The sequence below is a fragment of the Enoplosus armatus genome, chromosome 23 (assembly GCF_043641665.1).
Source record: "Enoplosus armatus isolate fEnoArm2 chromosome 23, fEnoArm2.hap1, whole genome shotgun sequence".
Taxonomy (NCBI): Eukaryota; Metazoa; Chordata; class Actinopteri; order Centrarchiformes; family Enoplosidae; genus Enoplosus; species Enoplosus armatus.
The window spans coordinates 10,377,104-10,398,989 of record NC_092202.1 but is presented as its reverse complement, the minus strand read 5'-3'; the positions used below and the strand labels follow the sequence as shown (position 1 = coordinate 10,398,989).

At 40.6% G+C, this 21,886-nt stretch overlaps 1 protein-coding gene across 1 annotated transcript in view; it reads left to right on the top strand.

Annotated features, from left to right (window-relative positions):
• The window catches only part of LOC139306281 (collagen alpha-1(XXV) chain), a 136,574-nt gene that overhangs the window by 90,813 nt on the left and 23,875 nt on the right, over nucleotides 1-21,886 (top strand). The window contains exons 6-13 of the mRNA XM_070930226.1: nucleotides 2,127-2,153; nucleotides 7,794-7,865; nucleotides 8,507-8,623; nucleotides 9,824-9,859; nucleotides 15,640-15,666; nucleotides 17,131-17,175; nucleotides 19,237-19,281; nucleotides 19,919-19,945. Coding sequence (XP_070786327.1) covers nucleotides 2,127-2,153; nucleotides 7,794-7,865; nucleotides 8,507-8,623; nucleotides 9,824-9,859; nucleotides 15,640-15,666; nucleotides 17,131-17,175; nucleotides 19,237-19,281; nucleotides 19,919-19,945 — 396 coding nt within the window. The remainder of the gene's footprint in view (nucleotides 1-2,126; nucleotides 2,154-7,793; nucleotides 7,866-8,506; nucleotides 8,624-9,823; nucleotides 9,860-15,639; nucleotides 15,667-17,130; nucleotides 17,176-19,236; nucleotides 19,282-19,918; nucleotides 19,946-21,886) is intronic.

Here is a 21,886-nt window from a genome sequence, read left to right as displayed (position 1 = left end):
CTGCTTATTCGCTTTCTTGCCGAGAGTTAGTTAAAAGATTCTATCTGTATGCTAAGTTATAGCCGGTTAGCTTAGCTTAGCACAAAGACTGGAAGCAGAGGGAAACAGTTAGTCTAGTTCTGTCCAAAGGTAACAAAATCCATCTAGCTAGACTAGCTGTTTCCCTCTGTTTCCAGTCTTTATGCTAAGCTAATCGGCTACTGGCACCAGATACATATTTTCTGTACAGACGTGAGAATGGTATCAATCTTCTCAGTAAGGAAGTGAATACGCTTATTTCCCAGTATGTCAAACGATCCCTTTAGGAAAGGGGACATTTTAGTCTTCAATATTCAGCCCATCATGCAGGTCAAGACGATAAAAAAAATGTTTGTTTTTGCTCCGCTCACTTTCAACTCAAAGAGTGTAATTTTGCATTTGCCGCAATAATTCGCATTCAAGTCATCCTGTCCTTTTAAGTCTCGGAGTCTGAATATTTAAATTCTCCTGTCGTTCACAAATAGACAGCAGAACATTAATGACTGAAAGCCAGAGCCCAAGTTGGAGCCCTTAAATGCCTCGCTGAGCATTCCTCCATAAAACAGCAGTGGAGCATGCAAAATAACCACACTGTCTCTTTATAAGTCTGCAGGACTCTGGGACAAATGTGTGCCGTGCCTTTGCTTTGAAAGACTAAAACCACAGGATCCCTTGATTCACACCAAAGTTGATAAAGTCCCTTAATTCACTTATAATGGAAACAAATGACTTAAAGTACATGCTTATAAAATGCTACTGGGGAAGATCTGTTCTGTTTTACAGGCCTGCAATGAATAGATTTAGTATTTATTCATATTATGTATGAAGTGAGCAACAACTTGGGCAATAACCCCTATGTTTAAAGGATCATTGCGCTGTAAAATACAAGACATAAAAAGAAATAGCGTGAGAGTGCTAACCAGACGTAAAGTCAAAGACAGAGAAACAGTTGATTACAGTTGTCATCTGCATCAAGTCACACTCTTTGGTTACTTTCTAGAAATGTGGTGTGGTGAACTGAGGTTGGTTGTTGTCGATGACCAACGTAATGAATCAACAGTGTGATTTCTTATTTGGTGTCCCTTTTAAAGCAGAAAATAAAAGAATAAAAGACTTATAAAACCAGTCTTAGCTGATTGTCGAGCATCCGTTATGCCAATCGTGGATAACCAAGTCTCGCTGATTAGATGCATATTCATGCCTCTCATGTGAGCCACTTCAACTGCAGTTTAACAAAATGAAAAACAACTGTGTGCATTCCTCCCACCCAAGACGAATACAGCGTGCATCAATGTGGCCATTCACAACTGTTTTCCCATTAAATCCAGTTTTGGAACGACTGCCCAATGAAAAATTACAAATATTCCGAGAGCTGTTTTATTTGAAATTGCTCAGGCATTACATTGAAGTCTGTCTGAGCACAATTCCCATCCATGTGTGATAAGCTGTTCGGCTCATTTTACTGCTGTGGCTAAATTGTAACTCAGCCAACAGGAGAGCGGGAGTGGATCGAATGAGACGGTTTTAGGATGTTCAGTTATCCGATTCTAGACAGATTAAGGTTATAATTCAGGGTCCAACATTTGGTCGTCCTTCAGTTGTTTCAAACAAAAGAGTGCTTTTGGTTCGGTTTCTCTCTAATGTGATAAACCCACAGTCTTCTACACACAGGTTGATTTGAAACCAAACGTTTTCTCCTTCAGGAACGTGCTCAATCCACAGAGACCTTACTCCCCCCCCCCCCCAAAAGGCAGAAAGCCAAAGATCTCTGGGGCATATAATCTGGCCTAGCAATGCAGTTCACCCACACTCAGCCCCCTCACCAAAACTCATCAAACATCCACCACTACTCTCTCTCTTTCTCTTTCTCTCAAACCCAATTCATGTCAGTCCATGTTATCATAAATGATTTTACTCTCAACCACAATGAATAGTTGAGGGTTCTCGTATTATTTTTCTTTATCAATGTGTTCTGAATTATGCCTCAGTGATTTCGGTGCGAGTCTCAGCTTATTATTAGCCCTGTACTTTGTGTCTTAGTGTGTTTGTGTTCACGGTGTGTTCGACCCTTGCATTTCAAGACAAATTCTTTTTCTTGCCTTCCGCAGGGGGATCAAGGCGACCAGGGACCACGGGTATGCGGTTTACTCCGACTTCTTGTGATTAGCCGATGAATGTGACTGTGTGTGTCTCCCCCAGCAGAATTGTGGGCAAAAGGTTTGAGATGCATGAAATTCCTGGGATAGTGTTCTTCCCATCTGGCCAAATACAACAAGCATTTCAGCACTGCTTATTTCTACATCAGGAAGAGGCAGGCAAATGTGCAAGATACCTCGGAAGGCACAGCGTGGTATACGTTTTGAGATGCAAAGACCCCTTTTTTTTTTTTTTTACCTCTTGTCTTCAAATTGAACATGAGAACAAGCTTTCGCACATCAGCAGAGGATATCTGCTCAATCTCAGCTACATTCAAAAGCCAGCTAGCTCTGTCTCTATAATTACTCGTGATTCACTTCAATCCTCGACGTGACATGGCGTATTCAGAGCTTTAATCATTTCCAGCTCTGTAGTTTGACATTTCTATAAAAGTGCAGCTTCTAAATGATGATGATGTGAGTGCTTTTCCGTGCTTGACAGACTCTGAAATGAATTACTCTATCTCCACCTAGCAGCCAGCGCGCCCTCATTTTTCTCAAATAATGGTTAAAAAATGAGCCCTCTTTGAAAAACACGGACTGCACAGGTTTGTTTAAAGTAGATTGCATTAACCAGGGTCACATGTGCATATACACACACTTTTCACTTCCTCTGTATCTGCTGTCGTCATCAAGAGTAGATCTTGTGGAGTCAAAGTCACTTTAAATGCCTGTAATTGATTGCCATGGGGGCAGAGAGCACATAGAGGTTAGAGTACAAGGACAAGAGAACACATCAACACAGAGGTTTGTCTTGTCACCAGAACACTAGCCATCTCCCAAGTGGATCTGATCCCAATTCCGCATTGGCGCCCTCCCAGACGTTAGTAGTTTGCCAATTACCTTTGTCAGCTCTCCGCTGGGCCAGTCCTGCACGTCAAAGCACCCCGTTTCTTATAATTTGGAAGTCAATACAAATGACCTTCCCTGTGAAATTTGATTAGTGGCCTTAAAGTGATGCATCTCATGTTACACATGGGCACTCCTCAAATGACAGCCAAGTTCACAGAGATTGTGGATCTCTGAGTGGATCTACAAATACATTTCCAGCTCTGTGATATCCTTAGTTAATTTTTAATGACATAAAAAGTATTGGATAATCATTATGGTTGCAAAGGCTGAAACCACTGCAAACAGGCAGAAAGGAAATATCTTAGCCCTCTAGCTGAATTGACTGGAGTTAACTATTTGGATAGAATTTCTTGGGTTTTGCCCATAATTTGTACCCTTTTAACCTAGGAAATGGAGTCATCTGTCTCTATCAGTTGAATGATTTACACTTGGGAAACGACAGTGTGGCTGACAGAGTTGTAACAGGGACATGCTAGGCCCTATTTGTCTTGTAGAGTAAATAAATAAAGTGTCCACTTCAAGATAGCATTTCATTAACTTGCAATTACAGCAAAATTGTCCCCTAACAGGTACAAATGAACTCACAGTCACATATGAAGGACTGCAGGGGCATGAAAGCAGTTGAGGTCACCAGCAAATCATATTACCTCCCCAGAATGGCATATTGACTTTGCATATTAGATTAGTAGGTGAATGTAGTGGAACAGTATAAGAAGGATTTCCTTAATAAATGAAGGCATAACAGGACAAGTGCTGCCTGACCCTGACTCTATCTGGCTGGAAATGAAGCTCATTCCATGTATTGACTGTGGGCAGACAGGCTATTAAACCCATATGGAGGTACATGTAAACAACAGAGCATGTCAAGAATATGTCCTCTACACACACAGTCTGCCCGATTACATGTGAACAGATTTACATTTAGAGCCATTTAAAGGACAGACTATTTGCGTTTGCGTGTACAATATGTGTATGTCTTCAAGGGTCAAATCAAAGGGTCAAGTCAAAACCCCCTCAACCTTTGTGGCCAAAGATGGTGTGAGAATTGCCACATGGCTAGCAGAATTTCCTCACAGACACACACTTCCTCTGCCTGCTCCCCACATGTCAGGGTCAGCCATTTGTCGGCCCCAAAGGTCAAAGGCCGCATCCAAACGTCAAGGGTTAACCAAGCAACAAATAATAAATTGGCCAGTTTTGACTAACAAATGTGTGGCCACTGTTCGAGCTCCACTGGTGGGATATAATTAACAGGAGTTAGTGGCTATGCGTGTCACCAAGAAAGGTGTGTGGTCTTTTTGACGGATGGCATTGGCTACAGGTGTCAGGCAAAGGTTTTGTGAATTCCTGGGTCAGCTAGAGGAAACATTCCTGAGATTTCACAAAGAAAAATGTACCCATGTTTGTCCAGTACTTCAGTTCTCACATCTTGGGATTTGACCAATTTGCAATGTTCTTCCAAGATAAAGAGACCGTGATTATGTAATTTCCAGGATTTGTCTTTTCAGTCGCGAACAAAAAGTGTTTTACAGTCTACTGTTTGAAAATGAAATCAGAAGCCTTAAAATGAATTTCACTTGAGATAAATTTGATGTATTGGATTGATGCCAAATCTGAGGCTTCAAATGAATGGATTATTCCTCTCTTAATGTATTAAAGCCATCTGTGCACAGAATTGGTTATCCACTCCACATAAGATATTCAGAAAATGCCACAGCTGGTATTTGATTGGGATGTTTTGTGTGTTTGGTGTGGTCGAGGAGATGCTGTTTCTGGCCAGTGTCCTTTGACAGCTGTTGCTGATTGCCCTCCTATCTGGCTTTTTGTTTACTACAGTTGCAGTCATCTTGCTGCAGGCAAATACATAGCAATAGAGCTCCTCACCAAATAACCAACATCCGCTTTGGAGGAGAAAAGCAAAACAAAGCAATCTGTAAATGGTTAGGATTCTCTGTCAACCGCCATGTCATTATCATTCTCACACATAGACATCAGCGCAGAGGAAAACACTGCGCAGGGTGAGCACTAACCCACACCTAGTCATGCTTTTCTCTTCTTCCTCTCATCCACTGCAGAGAAAGCTCAAACTAGTGGTTTTTGGTCAAATAATCTTTTTTTTAACACATTTCAAACACACATTGGTCAGTGAGGTTGTCAGCATGCTGTCAACCTGGCCACAGCTTCTCTGCGGTGTCTCCCCTAGCATACGTATCAAATTGATTGTAAAAGCAAGGAGGCTTACAACCCAGAAAAGTGTCACCTGTGCTAGCCTGCACATGCAGCATACTACATTTTCATGCTTGGACTCTTTGTGTTGTCCGATCCTGTAATCCAGTCCTTGTTTTCCTTCTTTGTCTGCCACATGTTTGAGGTTGTAAATAACTTGAGAAATATTTGCGCTTCAGTCCCATTTACACACAGCATGGCTATTGTCTGCAGTGTAAGAGTATCCATTGCTCTGTTCTGCTGCAGGGCTGAATTAAATCAGTCTGTCTTGAAAGCCATATTCTTAATGAGCCATGCTTTTTGAATTATCTCTGGAAAACCAGAGGGATGGCACCAAAGCTGTGTTTGGATAGGCCAGATTTGATCTTAAGCTTGAATATAGAGGAAGATTGATCTTTTACAGGGCATGTTTATGCTAGTGTGCCAGTCTTTGAGAAACACTCATCAATTCATTCAGGTTGGATGTTGTCGGTGGAGCAAAACCTGCAGCATAAAGATAAACAAGGGAATATGCAATCACTGTACAACCAATCTGGTACAACCTTTGCATGTATGCCCTTAGCATTAAAGCTAAAGACATTTACATTTGACCGTTCGCTAAGTCCCACCCCCCTTAGTTACTGTTGCTACACCTGTTACTTTCTGTAGGTTGTAAGCTAGTTAGCCAGACATGCTAACAAATGCAGCCCACGTTAGAGTAGACAAATGAACTGTTAAATCCATTCCTTACACTTGCAAGAAGGTGCAATGAAATAAAAATGTGTACGTGTATGGACAATATCTGTATAACATTCAAAACCATGTTTAGCTGACGATATGTCAATGTTTCTGGATTCAGATAAAAGCTAGTATTCAGCAATAAACCCCTGTCTCATTTTAACAAGGAGAAGGCCTGATGCTTTCTTCTTTTATCCAGTTTTCATGAGTGAATCACATCTGTCATGATGATTGTTGACAAGGGAATTGGATACCATTTGATTGAATTTCCAGTGAACATCACAGTCCCTTGACATTCCCCAAAACTCTATGAACAATGCAGCTCCTCAACTTACCACCATGTTATAGCTCAACGTCTGCTCTATGATAATCATTTCAACAAATGTTCGGTCTGTATATTTTGAAGAAACAACGGTTACTTAGCTATGACAGTGTAACATACACTCTACACAGGATGCTCCCAGTGCCATTGTACACAGTGTTTCATGGTGGAGAGGAAACTTGGACTTAAAGATAAAAGTTGTTGTTTAGGTCTGAATTGAAATGTCTGGTCCTTAAAATTCATTGTTTGACATTTAAGAAACCCCCTCAAATACATGTTACAGTATTTCACATATTATGCTTACTTCACAAAGTTGTACAAATATTTAGAAGTAGGATGCTTATCTTCTTCCTCCTGTTTTTGTTCACCCAGTGTTTGAATGTCATGCGTGTGTTGTGCCATGTTCTGCTGTTTGTCCCTTTAGGGATTGCCTGGTCTCCCTACGCTGGCTGCTTTGCACAGCAATCAGATCCTGACTGTCAAGGTTTGTCGGTGGTGGTGCAGTCTAGCTGCTCAGTCCGACCCCTCCGCAGCACACACTGGGAGTAAATGAATCACTGTCGGCTGCATTTTCTCAAAGCCCGATGATAGACTAAGCTCAGGAAAAACCCCATCTAATTAATCACAGCCAGTCAATTGTTATCCTCTTCCCCCACTGCCGCAAGCAGTCTTTCAGTCTTTCAGTCACTCGAGATTTCGGTTGCATGCTACATGCCAGGTTCCCCATTGAAAGCTAAGGTGGCCTTTTACTACCCAGTATTATGTAGCTGACTAGAACAAGAATCGGCATCCTGAAACCAAGACATGGTCTGGCTCGTGTCCATTGATGCTAAAATAAATGGAAGGAACTCCAAGAGGATTACTAGATGATGAACCAAAGTGGCAAAATGTTGTTTTAAAGCTCATGCCCATGGTTCACCACAAATCCTTCAATCCACCAATTTGGCCTTGAGGATTGTTTCAGCGATGGATGAAGCCACTTAATACCAATGGACACTAGCAGAATAATGCATGCTTTGAGAGGAACAAGGTTAGAAATCAACCTCAACTCAGAAGGTCAACCACGCTGGTTTCAGTGTGCGCAGCTCCCGGGGTCTGACTTAGCAGCAGGCGCGATGAAGATGATGACAGCGTTTTCACAGAGGAGGAGAAATTCCCATTTTTCCGGGGATTGTGAGCCCGCTGTGGCGCCCTCACACCCCTGAGGTGGTAATTATGGGCCCTGGCTCCAAAAAAAAGCCCAGACTTCCGAAGCAAACCACCTCCATGCTGGAAAAGTGTGGATTTCTCCCCCCATCTGTGAAGGCGCTGGATCGGGGGTTCATGAACACAGGCCTTTCTAACAAAATCTGTTTCTTTTTGCATTTGCCTTCCTCCTCCTTCCTCTTCTTCTGGGACCTCATCCTTCTTCAATCTTCTCTCACCTCTGACCTACGACCTCTTGACCTCACACACCTGCTCAGATGGTCTTCCCTAAGATCAATCATGGCTTTCTTTCCGCTGACCAGCAGCTCATAAAGCGGCGGCTCATTAAGGTAGTGGCTGTGTCCTCACTCTTCTCTCTGTCCATCGTGCCAAGTCTCACCGAATCACTTCTCTCTGGGCATTCTGCAGTTTGCATGCAAGCCTTCAGACAGATCTGTCATAAGTACTCTTGTAGTCCTTCTGTTATTGTCAAAAGTAAATTTCTTTTTAGGTAAAGGTTTTATGAAGGTGAAATGAATTACTGTTCTGGCACTACTTAAAGCTCTTTCCCTGCAAGTTAGACTGCTGAATATTTTCTTAGAGTTTCATATAATCCAGTATAATAATGGACCACACATTTTCAGTATATTTTCGCCCTGATTATTGTAGCTTTACAAATGTGACTTTTTTTCAGTCGGTGCCTAATGCACATATCCCAATTCAACTCATTAGGTCCAGTTAGGAATGCATGCAGTTTAGGGGATTACTATTTCAGCTATAAATCAGACACATTACAGCTCCATCTTCTATGCTAGCTTTAGCCATAAGACCCAAGATGCAAACTCTCCTCCATGTTATGAATGGAGGCGGCCCATAGCCACCCACGAGATCATTGCACTACTCTCTCTTCATTATCATTTAACTGCAGTGGCTCCAGACTCATTGGATCCAACAATATCACAGAGTAATAATGTGTTATTTTGCCACACAGGGAGATCAAGGGCAAGCAGGACCACCTGGGCCTCCAGGGCCACCGGGCCCTCCTGGACCAAGGGGGCCTCCAGGGGACACAGGGAAAGATGGGCCCAGAGGTGTACCTGGTCTACCAGTGAGTATTGATTTTTCACCTGCCATCTTAGAAAGAGTTCAGTAAGCTGAACAAAGATCTTCTTTTGCAGTCTATGTATTATTAAAATGGGCTTGGATCAGTAGAAATCAGTGTATTTTTCCTTTAAAGAAATACTGCATTGTTTCCATTAAGAGTAAAACAATTTCAGCTCTTTTTATACTCATGTTCAATTTGACTTGGTCTCAGTGCCGGGAGGGTTTATCCCAATGAAAACCTTTCTAATGAAGACTAGACAAGCTATGTTGCAGTTCATTGCCCTGATGTCTTTAGCTAAACATGAATATGCTCCCAAGAGAACGCTTCACTGTATGGATTTATGTTTACTTGGTTGTCTTTCATTATAACGTAACATTTTCCATGTCTTTAAGCCTGTCACTGGCATCACACTAATTTATGTGAATTGTGCCTGTGAGAGAAAGAAGAAACAGAAAAGGCCTGTCAATTATGTTTAGCCATAAAACCTTCCGAGGGCTCCAGCTGATCTTTATTGTCTTGGCAGAGTTCACAGTGTGAGTGCAAAAATATTAAGTGTTGTTTATCTGCTTTTTTCCAAGTTTTTGATGATTATTGTTTTTAGTTCTTCCAGTTGCATTCGCAAAAGTTGTTGCGTTTTTCCAAGAAATTAAATTTCTCTCGCTGGGGCGCTTTATTTCTCTTATGATTTATTTCTCCTGCTGTGAATCACTCAGAAGGAGGGTGGCAAAAATTGTCCTGTAAATGTCACAACGAGGGAAAAATGGAATATTGTTCAAGCATGGGTTTGGCATAGAAATCTGGACATGGCATATGTCTCTTTTCTACCCTGAGAACAGCAGGAACATCCAAGAGCCAGGCCTGAACCGAGAGCAGAGACTAGAAAAGGTTGTTGGACAGAGAGAGTGAAGGGTACAGGTGCTACAGCATGATAAACACCTCCCAGCCAACTTGGTATATGAGCAGAACAATGCTGAGCTCCACTTGGCAACCTGGCCCCTATGCACTATAGTGGCCAAACACTAAAAGAAATGGGGAATTCAACCATAATTAGGAAAATACTGCATTTTTTCACCTGAATATTTGACTTGTTTTACTCAGAATACTATTTATGATCATTTTAAAACTCCATGCGTGTTCTTAACTTTTCACTGAAGTCTTGACCCACTGCTGTTCCATTAACTGGGCGTTTTGTATTAACTATAGGGTGATCCAGGGCAGCCTGGAGAGACAGGACCCATGGTAAGCTCAAACTTTTCCTTTTGGAATCACATTTTGATCATGATCTGTTGCTGAAGTTGGCAATCAGCTGTTCAGTTAGCATCACTCCATTTGGCATCGTTGAAAGGAATATTTCAACATTTTGGGAAATACATGTATTCACTTTCTTGCTGAGAGTAAGATGAGAAGATTGATGCCCCTCTCATATCCATCGGGTAAATATGAAGCTACAAGTAACAACTTGTTAGCTTAGCATAAATGTAACTAACTAAGCTAACTGCATGTTGGAGGTAGCTTCATATTTACTATACAGACATGAGAAGGGTATCTGTCTTTTTATCTAACTTGGCTTATTTTCCAGTTTTTTCAGTATAGATATCCTGAACAGTATACAACTTTGAATGCAAAAGGAATCCAAAGCTTTCCAAAATGGCTAAATATATATATAAATCTTTTTCTGCTGTGGTATTAGGCTTCAATGACTTGATTGCCTTTGTTACACTGATAGTCTAAAATCTAAAATATCTTTTTCTGGATGTATTTCATTTACTACAATTTTTTAGGAAGTTTTTTTAATTTACAAGATATTCATAAGGTGGTTTATGGGTACTATGGTGAATATTAATGACACATTTTATGATACCCTGCAAAAACGTTTGTTTTCTCTCACAAAACCCCTTGTACAGTAGGGACAAGTTGTTCCAGTTAACAGCAACTGGATACTGCTTGTGGTGTTCAGCAAATAAAGCATTTAATTAAAGTTTCCTCATAAAAGCTACATCGAATGGGTCAAGCCAAATTCCAGGGAAAGCAAGGATGGAAAACGTGACATGTGAAAACACTCAGTGATGTCAGTTTTTACAAGTGCAGGGGAGAGTAAGTGAAGCTGACAGAGGAGGTGCTATCAAGTGCTTTCATCTCTGATTCCATCTCCTCGGACCTTTTCCAGGGTGTGGAAAAAGTTGGTGGATTGGAATGAAATGGAAAGATAAAGGATGGTGAGGCTTAAGTGGCGAGAGAGAGACATTAAGTAGAGTGTAAGAGGAGTTTAAAGCTAAAATTGCTAATCATTTTAAGTCACTTAACACGCTACCCTCTGTCTGTTTTTATATTGCTGAAGTTTTCAGCTTTTGTTGGCTTTAATTATATGTTTTACCCATTATCCCCCTTGTGCTCATAGCTGAGTAAGCAGCACAGTTTTGTTTTGAAATTCATAGTGTCATGAATGTAAAATTGGCAATAGACTTCCTAGTGGTCCCAGGTGTGCTCCCATAAGTCTCCAGCACTTAGGCATCCGCTCATGACAGCAGCTGGAGTATTACTCCAAAAGATGAATGGTGAATCCCATTCAAAATGATCTCAGAGGCTTCGAGCAGAGCTTTGAATAAAAAATAAGCACAGCTCACTGTAATTCTTGAAATAAGGTGTACTATTTCATGAGTACATACACAGCATGACACTAATGTACTTTTAACAAGGAATAATGTCATCATTTAGAAATCAATCCCCCCCATAAAGCAGCATGAGATGAGCATGTCCCAGAGGTTGTAAAAAGATGTGACATGGCCGCTCAAACACATTGCAGTTGCTGTTTTAGAGCTTCTGTTTCCAGCCAACGGCAGTTCGTTTGCTACTCTGTGGGAAAAAAAACAAAAGCAAAGATAAGATAATGGATTAGAAAGAGAAGTTTCTCTAAATGATCATTTTGGCTGTTTAAACCTCTGGAGAGGGAATAAAAAGAAATTCTCCATCCGGAAACACAACACCAGTCCACACCTTTGATTGGTCTTTGAAAATCAATATGAATTAGATGTGCTTAAGCAACTAGACCGTTAGGCTCCACTTTGTGCAGCGAGCTGAGAGGATCATTTTTGATCGCCACGTTTACATCTGCGCAAGTCAACTTGAGGTAGGGATTTTGAGGTCGGTCCTTAACCGGCTTTTGCTTCTTTTACGGTGCCCTAGGAGCTAGCGCCCACTTGACACAGCTCAGCGTTTTTTTTGATGTAGATGCTATTGTTAAAGAGGCAAAAGTAGATTCCAGAGTTTTCCAGCAGCCTTCCAGGACATATGGTGCTGGTTAGAAGGATTAGGCTCTTGTGGAGCAACAAGCAGGAGGGGGGAGGTGGGAAGAAGAGGAAAAGGAAATATTTTCAGGACTCAATTCAAAATCATCAGTGCCATAAGGTCTCTCTGGGGTAAATTAAGGGGGTCTTCAGCTCTCTAAAGGTGGCTTGCAGCCTTGCACACAGTTTTCATTTGGGACTTGATTTTGCTTCAAAAAGACTAAATATGGAAAACCAGTGGTGTATTGTATGCAGCATTCCGCCCAAAAATTATTTCCAATCACCCTGCAGAAGTTTGCTTATCCCCTTTTACATCCTACCCTTTCCATAACTACCCACAACGCACCAGTGACTCACCTTAGACATTTTTTTAAATACACAACAGGCATGCATGTAGGGATCTAATTTAGTTAATATACCCGTATAATGAGGACATACCTATAATATTTTGGTGTCCTTGACTAAGTTTCCTTTTAATGTGAAGCCAGACATGAGGAGCAAAGATGTGAGCAAATGGCTTAAGACATGCTCGGTGGACTCAAGCAATGTTGTGGCAAATGTTGACATCAATGGGCATGAAGCTTTTTTTCTGTGGAACAAATCTGTTTGTTCTTCAAGGAAAAATCTTTTTTCTTTTACAACCTGGGTTTTATTGTCATAGTTTTTGGCAGTATACCTACTGGAGCGACAGGGTTGTAATGAGGATTTTAGAAATACTGAAGTCATTAGGTTGTGTTTCCTGCAGATTGAAAGTAGCTAGTAGTTAAGTCTGGTACAAAGCATCTCTTCACTGCTCTTGTTTGACATTAGAGCTAGAGATTAGTCCTTTTTTTCTACCAAAATCTCCATTCTCTGGTGTCAGTTTCTCCAATGTGAGGATTTTTTGCTTTTCTCGGTTTTATCTTTTGGTTTTGGACTGTGGGTCAGACATGCAAATAGTTTTGACAAGCCACCAAACGTTTCTCAAAACGTTTATCTCCCTATGTTTTGTTATACATATTGTTTCAAAGGCTTCCTTACAGTGCCAGGGATGTAATTCCAGTGGAGAATATTAAATCCTAATGCATTCCCTGCAATTCATTCATTTTCTTCCTAAAGACAGTGGATTTAAAAAAATATTCAATGTAAAATATATCAGAATCTGCTTTAAAAATGTGCAATATGTGTAATTATACAATGTAAACTGATGTCATTAAACCCATCAGAGCCCAAGAAATGTTACCAAGGACTTGACCTCAGAGTCCTCAATGGTAACTACGACCCCGCCTATAGGTCAGCCTAATACTGTAGTCAACACTGTCATTGTGGATAAAACAGACACACTCAATACAAGGGAATACATTTTATTTTGAAAAATGCAGTTTGATATGTATGAATGAAGGTAAAAAACTAAAATGTATTAACCTAAAAATACATTACAAATATGGTTTGCATTCCAGAGATGTCTTAGTTCAAATTTTAGGGTGATTGTCTGGCCCTGTATGTGGCATATCCCTGCTAGTGTTTTGTTTACAGTAGTAGTAGCAGCAGAAAAGCTAGTGCGATTTAAAGGTCTTACAATCTCAACAGGGATGGTGGTGAGCACAATGTTATGCTAACCTATAGCCACATTGGCCAAACTTAAGACAATAAGACCCGGGTTGTCAAAAGAATACATTTCCTTTAAAGCTGAAAGCACCTTAATTTAATGTAAATAGCAGCGTTATATTGCAAAGCTTTTTAAAAAGATCTTAGAAGTGAAGCAGAAACTTGCACTCCAAAGCTCCACCACGCAGCCTTTCTGTGCTTTGATCAGCGGAAATATTTGTCTTGTAAATGCTGAACGAGAATTTGCACAATCTGGAAGTTCTTCAAGTGGCTGAGGGTTCAGCTGCAGACATGAGTGTGGGAATTGACCTGGCAATTGCTTCATTGTTTGCCATTTCCTAGACATGAATGAAAGCACCAAACATTCAGCGCTTTGTATTTGTGCGCGGATGCTCCACCTCAATAGGCATCCTGTTGATATTGCACATTTATGGATTCCTTTCTTTTGTAAATGTTAAATGAGGCAGCTAAGGTGCGATATGCTGATCATGTGCAGCCATGATGAGTGCTTTTAGTTGAAATAATTATCCTTTTTAATGAAGATGTTTGGGTTATTCTCAATTTAAATTTTCTAGCAAAAGTTGAGAACAAAAGAGCCAGGACCAAGACTTCCTCGAGGGCTCTTGACTTTGTGAAAAATCTCCTTTTCAGCCAGTAGCTCCTGAGTGCTCTCAGATGTAGCCAAGCTAATTAGCGCTCAGGCGAGTGGCACATGCTCTCACATACCTAGTGAGTCATAAAGATGTTTACCAAACCCTACTGAGGATAGCTAACAAAGGCTTTTAAAGGCAAGCAGGAGAGGAAAACCTTTTTCTTGGTTGGCCGGGATAATGAAAGTTGTTCATTGAGGTTTTAGTCATAAGTGCACATGGAATGCACTATAAACAAGCTGCAACTGTGTGGCCCATTTCTGTAAATGTGAGAACTTGTTGCCGCAGGGATTTTAACAGCCTACTTTTGTAAATGGGAAAGTTTTCAGCTTCAGTTACTTGTTTCATCAACAAAAACTAAGCGAGATATGGAAAGACCGAGTTTATTTTCAGAATATTGGTCATTATTGTTATGGTCCTTTTAGCTAAGCCAAGCATCCGTTGGTGCTTTGGCCTCGAGGCACAAGTTGGCCACCACTAAGCTAGACTGCTTCTTTTGCACTGACAATCAAACATTTCAACCCGAATGCGTCCTCTTTGGCTACTTTTTAATACAGGCACACAAACCTTTTACACTCATCAGGGGACCTTAGGTTTTGCCAAGTATACTGCATCAACATGAATACATTTTGGAAAGTTGTTGTCGTAGAGGGCTTGTGGGGCATAAGGTCTGCCTGGCCTCGACCCAACCGAGACTGATGAGCCAAATCGCACCATTTACTGTGGACCTCGAGCCGACAGTGAGAAAAATGTTGGCCAACATGAGGTGTCATAACAGCCAAGCGTAAAGGTGTTGATGAACTGCTGTGGGTACCGTAATAGTTCAGAGTCTAGAGAAGCCACCATGGAAGGAACTAACTTTCAGCTTGGTTTCTCATTTTAGTCATAAAGCAGTCCTACTGTTGTGTAGGCATGTTTCTGGTGGAGGAGGTTGAGGATCCAACTTGGAGTCCAGTTCCACTGTGGTAAACAGCAGGTTGAAAATAGAAACTGTCCTTCCAGACACATCTATCACTGTGTTAAATCTCTGTTAGAGATGTGGCGCCTTCTATGCCCTGTCTAACTTATTAGCTTTGTAAGGCTTTCCAACTATTGGCCCATTTAGGTAATGAACCTCTCTATGTGTTGGACTGTAGACTCAGAATGTGGAACAGCCAAACAAGATTTTACAGTCGCTAAAACGAATGCAGAAAGAGATCAACATAAAAGATAAAACCACTAAAGTTTTTGTTATTCATGGTCTCATTAGAGATTCATGTTTATGGCGAAGCTCAATGAGAAGAAGGCACAGAGTGAGTTGATTTCATTCCTTGTTGAAGACTAAAACAAGGGATTGATTGTGATTCGGTTCTGCCTGAAGGGTGTGTGCTCACTGTGTGAAATCCTACCACAAGCCTTGCCAGTCTCTCTGCTGTGACTGTGTTGGCTGTGGAAATCATATTATTTCATCTGACATGGACTCTTTTTGTTCTCTCTTTCTCTCTCCTCTCATTTATAGGGACCCGAGGGGCCTGAAGGGCCGAAGGTAAGTCCAGAAAATAATTTCTTGTTCCATTGACATTTCTCACTTTTCTTTTAGATTGAATAAAATGAGATTCTCTGACTTAGTTATCAACTGAATGACATCAAAAGTACATTTCACTCTGTGCTTTGTCTGTCCCTCTCTGTTATTATTAACTTCTAATGTAAACCAAAAGATATTTCTTTAGCACTAGAATAATGTTTGGATTTGATAGTAACTGTGCAGGAACAAAGCCGTGAAAAACAAAACAAAAAAAAAACTGCTGGGTGTTGAATATGTTTACATGGAGATTAGTGATACAGGGTCCACAGTCAGGGCAAGTAAATAGACAAGAGGAGAGTTAAGGCTCGAACAACACAGCGAGGCAAAGAAAAAGAGTTGACAGAGAAGGAGAACAGAGAACCTGGAGCTAAGTGCTGCGATGCAGGCTACGGGTCCCTGTCGGCGCTGATGTGGGGAACAGATGTAAGCCATATCCAGCCATCAGGTAGCTGCCAGTGTTTGTTCAGTGTAACCCAATCAGACACTTCCTGTCTGCGCTGTCATCTGTCGGCAAGGCCTCCCGCCGGCGTAGGAGGGGGGGTGTGGAGGGGTCAATGATGACACACCGCCGTGTTAATGACTCATAAGCCAGGCCCAGAGGCAACTCAATTAGATCTGCTGCTGCTGGTGTAGTGCTGTGTTTAGCAGAGTGGCCACGTCAACAGTTATTCAAGTTTCATCACCTGGTAATTGATTTGGTGTCATTACATGATAAAAGTCATATATTTGAGCTTACATAATAATAATAGATTTTATCATCTGTCCCACTCTAATGTGATCCACGGTCCACTCTCCGTCATCCCAAGTTACATTTTGGATGTATTCGAAAAGCCCCAAAATTATTTTGAAAAAAAAACACATTTTATTGTTTCCCTCGTCTCTGATACATCTACAAATGTGACCATGGCAACAGTTAGTCACTTCTATTATGAAGAAGCACCAATGGCCAACATAAGCAAACCACTGTTCAAGAGAGTGGGAGTTCATTAAAACATGCTTGGTACAACCTCAGAGTCTAAATCATCTGCTTTAAGTAAGTTACATGCAAACATAAGAGCCAAAGTCCTCTCTCAGTTTGAAACAGAACAGAATTATTCTCATCTCCCAGTCGTGCCCTCTGCCTGTATCGTCCATAACTTAGCGGATCTTAAAATATGACATGCAGTATTTATTCTGGCCTGGTTTTGTAAGATCAGCACACACCGAGTGTATGTGCTGAAGTGAGGGTGTTAACAATAGACAGGCCTTCTCAGAAGTTTATTTCAACGTCTGTGTACGACTATTTTTTTGTATATATAGTATATGACTTTATCTTTCTTTGGGGTGTTTTTGAAAACCATAAATCTGCAGTGTCCTGTGCTTCGCGGAATACATTGTGATTGTTGAATGTAATGACACCTAAAGGCCTTTGTGTTTATTTCTCAGGGTTCATTTGGGCTTCCTGGCGTCCCAGGTGTGGATGGACTGAAGGTAAGGTTACTCATATAAAGAGTTATGCAAACAATACATTTGATGATTGCGGTACAAACGTCTATACCCCTCTCTTTGGCTGTTTTCTAGATATTTAGACTAGTTTTCAGCAAGGAAAACAGGAGATGCTGCAAAAAGATATACAGAAAATCAGGAGATTTGCAAGGGAAATGTGAATTGTTGCAAATTCATAATACTAAATGATTTAAATTAAATTGAGTAGTCCCTCTAAATTTAGCCTGTACATGGTATAACGCTTCCCTCACAAAATGCTACAGATAAAAAAGTTCAGAAAGCTAAATTCCAACCACACCTGAAAGTATTTTATCTTCAAAAGACTCGTTTTAACATACTTTGAGTTTTCATTAGTCTTTGCGGCCATGTGTTGCACTTTTCATATTAGAAAAGTTCTGCCATGCATTCTGACAATTTCAAACCACTATCCTATTTGGAAGAAATCCCCTGGGCCGCATCTTCGAGTCTTAACCACAAAGTACCGTTTCAAGCTGCCTGTGAATCTGCTCACACTCTCGGCTCATTTCTGCATTTCTTATCAAAGCGAACAAAGCAGACACAGTGCAGGTGTTTCACAATGGGGGAAAAATGGAAAAGTATATTTATTCCAGAACAAACGGCGGCATAAGTGATGAGAATGAATGGGGAGATGATTTGAGAGGCGCCATCTTTTGAATCTCAAGCATGCATTTATAAAGATATAAGTGGAGAGGCACGCACAGCTGTAATAGAAACCAGAGTAAAGAAGTTTCATTTTGGAGTGAAAACCATACTGACTCTGGAGACAGCAAAAGCTGAGGGCCTAATTCCATACTTGTGTAAGGAGTGGGGTCTGCCAGCACCCATGAAATAGAACTCCTTTGCTGTGCAATGCAGTTATAAAACAGAATCCGTTATGGTATGTAACTGTCACTCATGCAGAAAGTTGGAGTTTAAAGCAGTAAAGGCTGCTCTGCCAGCAGTGGCAGGTTGACTGGCAGACATCATATTGATCTGACATAGATATCCACTAAAAGGGGATGATCACTAATGCAAACCTTATCAGCCACCCAGTTTAGGAGTTTTTAATCAGACTCCATCATCATTAAGGCAATATATCATCATCATTATGTCAATGACTCCCATATGTGGGCTGATAGATGATACTAGATTCCAGCATTTATGAAGAGTTTCACCACTGGTGCGTAGCTGAGGGGATACTCCCCATACATGAATCGTACACACCAATATTCCCACAATGCCTCATGAAAACAAAGCATTGTGGGAAGAATGAAAATGACATTAAGAAAGTGAGGGAGACAAAGAAACAAAGCTTGTTACCAAAAATAAATAAAAGTTCTCTTTACAATATGGCCAGTATTGAGCAGCACATTGACATGTATTTTAATTTAAGCATTAGATAGCTTTATTTTCCATCCTGGCTACATCAATCAGCATCATCAGGTTAAAGCTGACCCTCTGGGTTGAGGAATAGCTGCTCCTCTTCTAAAAGGCCAATGATGTGGTAGCTTTGCAAAGGTCAGGAGGTTAATTGTTTTTGGCAACAGATGTACTGAGATTGGTTTCTCAGTGAGCGCCGCAGACAGCAAGGATACAGACTCACACTAACAGCGGACTGGCATTCATCAGATGGACTCATGTTCAGAGATAATGACGCTTTTAATCAGCTTGTTTACTACTTTCTACGTCTACTTTCCCATTTAGTTTGCGGTTCCAATATTAGATATTTTTGAAGGTTTTTGGAATTTTATGGATATTACTCAGTCTTGGCTGTACAGTAACATATGGGGAGTCCATTCCTTGCGATATAGTAAAATGCTAGCTAAATACATCTATCCCATCTACTGCTCCGTTATCAACTATTCTGCCAATGCATAACACCTGTGCAGTGACGACGCAAACTTCACCTCTGTTAAGGTCAGAGGTTATCTCTTTTTAATGAAAAGAATGTGAAGATTTTTGTATGTCCTGACTTGAAATCAGAGTTCACATCGCTGAAGCAGCACACTGAATACAGCCACTGTGTGTATGTTATACTGTCCATAGGGGGATGTTGGCATCCCAGGATTGGACGGTATCCCAGGAGTCAAGGTCTGGTGCACACGTATTCTGTGTGCTCTTATTCTTGTAAATTCATGGCGATCATGTTTTTATTTTTATTGTTTTTAAGTCATTTATTTTTCTTCCTTTCCCATCAAAAAACATGATCTTTTTTCAAACTTTTGGATGTTTTTTTTCTCCATTTTTTAATCATGCTTTTGACCTTTTTTTAACATTGTTTTTTATTACACTTTGTTTATTTATAGTTTTTCATTATTCTTTAGAAAACATTTCTATATATATATCTTTTCATTCATCTTTGTTGGATATTTGCCAATATATCAATAAGAACATGTTACCTTCAGAGTAATTAAATGTGATAGTGGTTGCTATGCATAGGTTTTAATTAACTAAAATTCTTGTGAAATAACATTGTAAGTAGGATTCTGGCCTGTTAATCTTGACCACTTTCAGTAATTACTTTGCTTGTTTTAAAAAACACTTTAAAAAGCTGATACTCCACGGTCTGTCTGGGGAAAAGCAGCCATAACACAAGAGAATTTCCATAATCTAACATGAATTTAACCCCAGATACAATCTGACCCTTAGTGGCTGCAATAATTCCCCAACTGAACCCAACTCCCCCTGAGCTTTTCTGTCTTTAACACTCTGCTTTCTTTCCCAACAGGGTGAAATGGGAGAGCGAGGTGAAAAGGTAAAGTGCTAATTCAGATCGCCAAACATTATTGTTAGCATCAGTCTTGATATCCCGCCATGTGCTAGAACAGCCGTCCTGATAAAATGACGGCAGCTCTGCCTTTTACTTCACACAACTCGCAGCTTGTTTTTACAAAGGTGACTCCCTTCTGAGATTTGGCCATCAGTGAGTCAGTGAGTCACAAAATTGAACCCAATTCCTCCAACTATACTGAACCCACACAATAGCCTCAGTGAGGAAAAGCAGCCTTATTCTCTCCATTCCCTAATTCTAATGGTGCCCCTATTCGCTGTAGTTGGACAGCAGCGGGTGGGAGGTGTGAACACTGACCGAGTCGAGAGTGAGACAGGCCGGGGAGGGAGGTGATGACTCAGTGTTCTTCATCGACTGCAAAGCTGGCCTTCAGGCAGTTCTCAGTTGTTGTTCTGACTTATTCCCCGTTACGAACACACCTGATTCACTATAATAATGAGGCTGCATGGCCACGTAGCAAATCTCCTAGCAACCACCGCTCGCAGCATCATGGGTGCCCTGTGGAGAATTAGCTGGATGCAAATGATGACTCAATAGGAGGTGCATCTAGAGGAGATTGCTTTGGCGCAAGTTCAGGTCGATGCAGGAAAGTTAGAACTGAATGGTCTGACAAGGTGGATTGGTTTCTACATTTGTGTCGGTGTCTTGTCTCCAGGCTTTTGCTTTTGTCCCATAGTTTTCACTCTTAAGCAGAGGATCCCAACCATTTGATGAATGAAGCTACGTCATCACCCCATGGCCTTGAGTTTTTATAAGCATGAAGAGGGAAAACTATACATAGTTTTATAGGACAAAAGCAAATATTAGAGAAAAGTCAGACAAAATAAACAATTTCTGTGGCAGAATATTTTTAATATCTTATTTCTAATCTTTTTAATCATGTCGAGTGCCTTCCTATTTATCCTGTGACCCTCAGGCTTGGAATCACAGCTTGAAAATACTACTGTTTTTAAGAGGAGCCAGATCTGTTAAATTAAACTGCTGTTTTTGGCTTTGTTCGTTAACTAAAGAGCCCGCAGGCATATCCTGGAAAGCAATCTTTTTTTAAAATCCTGACTCTATCCTCGTAGTCATTTTAACTTCTAAGATAGATTCATAGATGATGAAACGAGAATGCATCTAAACAGATGAACGCTTGACGTCAAGCTATGCTTGTTATAGTAAGTTGAAGTTCCTTTTTAATATTCTCCACAAGGACTCAAACTTTGATTTCAAATCCTTGGAATTGCTCTTCATTGTATGATTTATAGTCTATTAGGCTGACGTTTACTTAATATAAAATCATGTGGATTTATCAAAAGTGAAATGATGAGTTTGCTGCCAAAGACAGCACTCCAAAGTACTATGAGCTTTTATTTCCAGAGGAGCCAAATATGTTAACATAAATAGTTGTTGCTGGCTTTGGTTGCTAACCAAAGAGCCAGCAGGCAGACTCAAGAAAACAATGCCAGCCTCTAATAGATACAAAGTGATTGTTAGAGAAGCACAGAGCCTATTACAGTAGGCTCATTTTCTTTAAGTTCTGACATCATGAGGATGATATTCTCCACAATTTAAATCCTTGGATTTGGTATTCACCTTCAGATCAGGAGCACATTAGGCTATAATGTGCTTCATGTAAAATCAACTAGATTTATAGCAGTGCAATGATAAGTTCTGTGAGACTGTATGTAGGCACAGTGGTGCTTTGAGCTAAATGCTAACGTCAGCATGCTAACATGCTCACAATGACAATGCTGATGTTAAGCAAGTATAATGCTTACCATTTTCACCATCTTAGTTTAGCATGTTAGCATACCCATATTTGCTAATTAGCAGTTGAGGCTGATGGCCTGAATGGCATTAGTTTTGAAGCCATAAATGACAAATTGAACTTAAAAATGTTGACGTGATGATGGTTCTAGA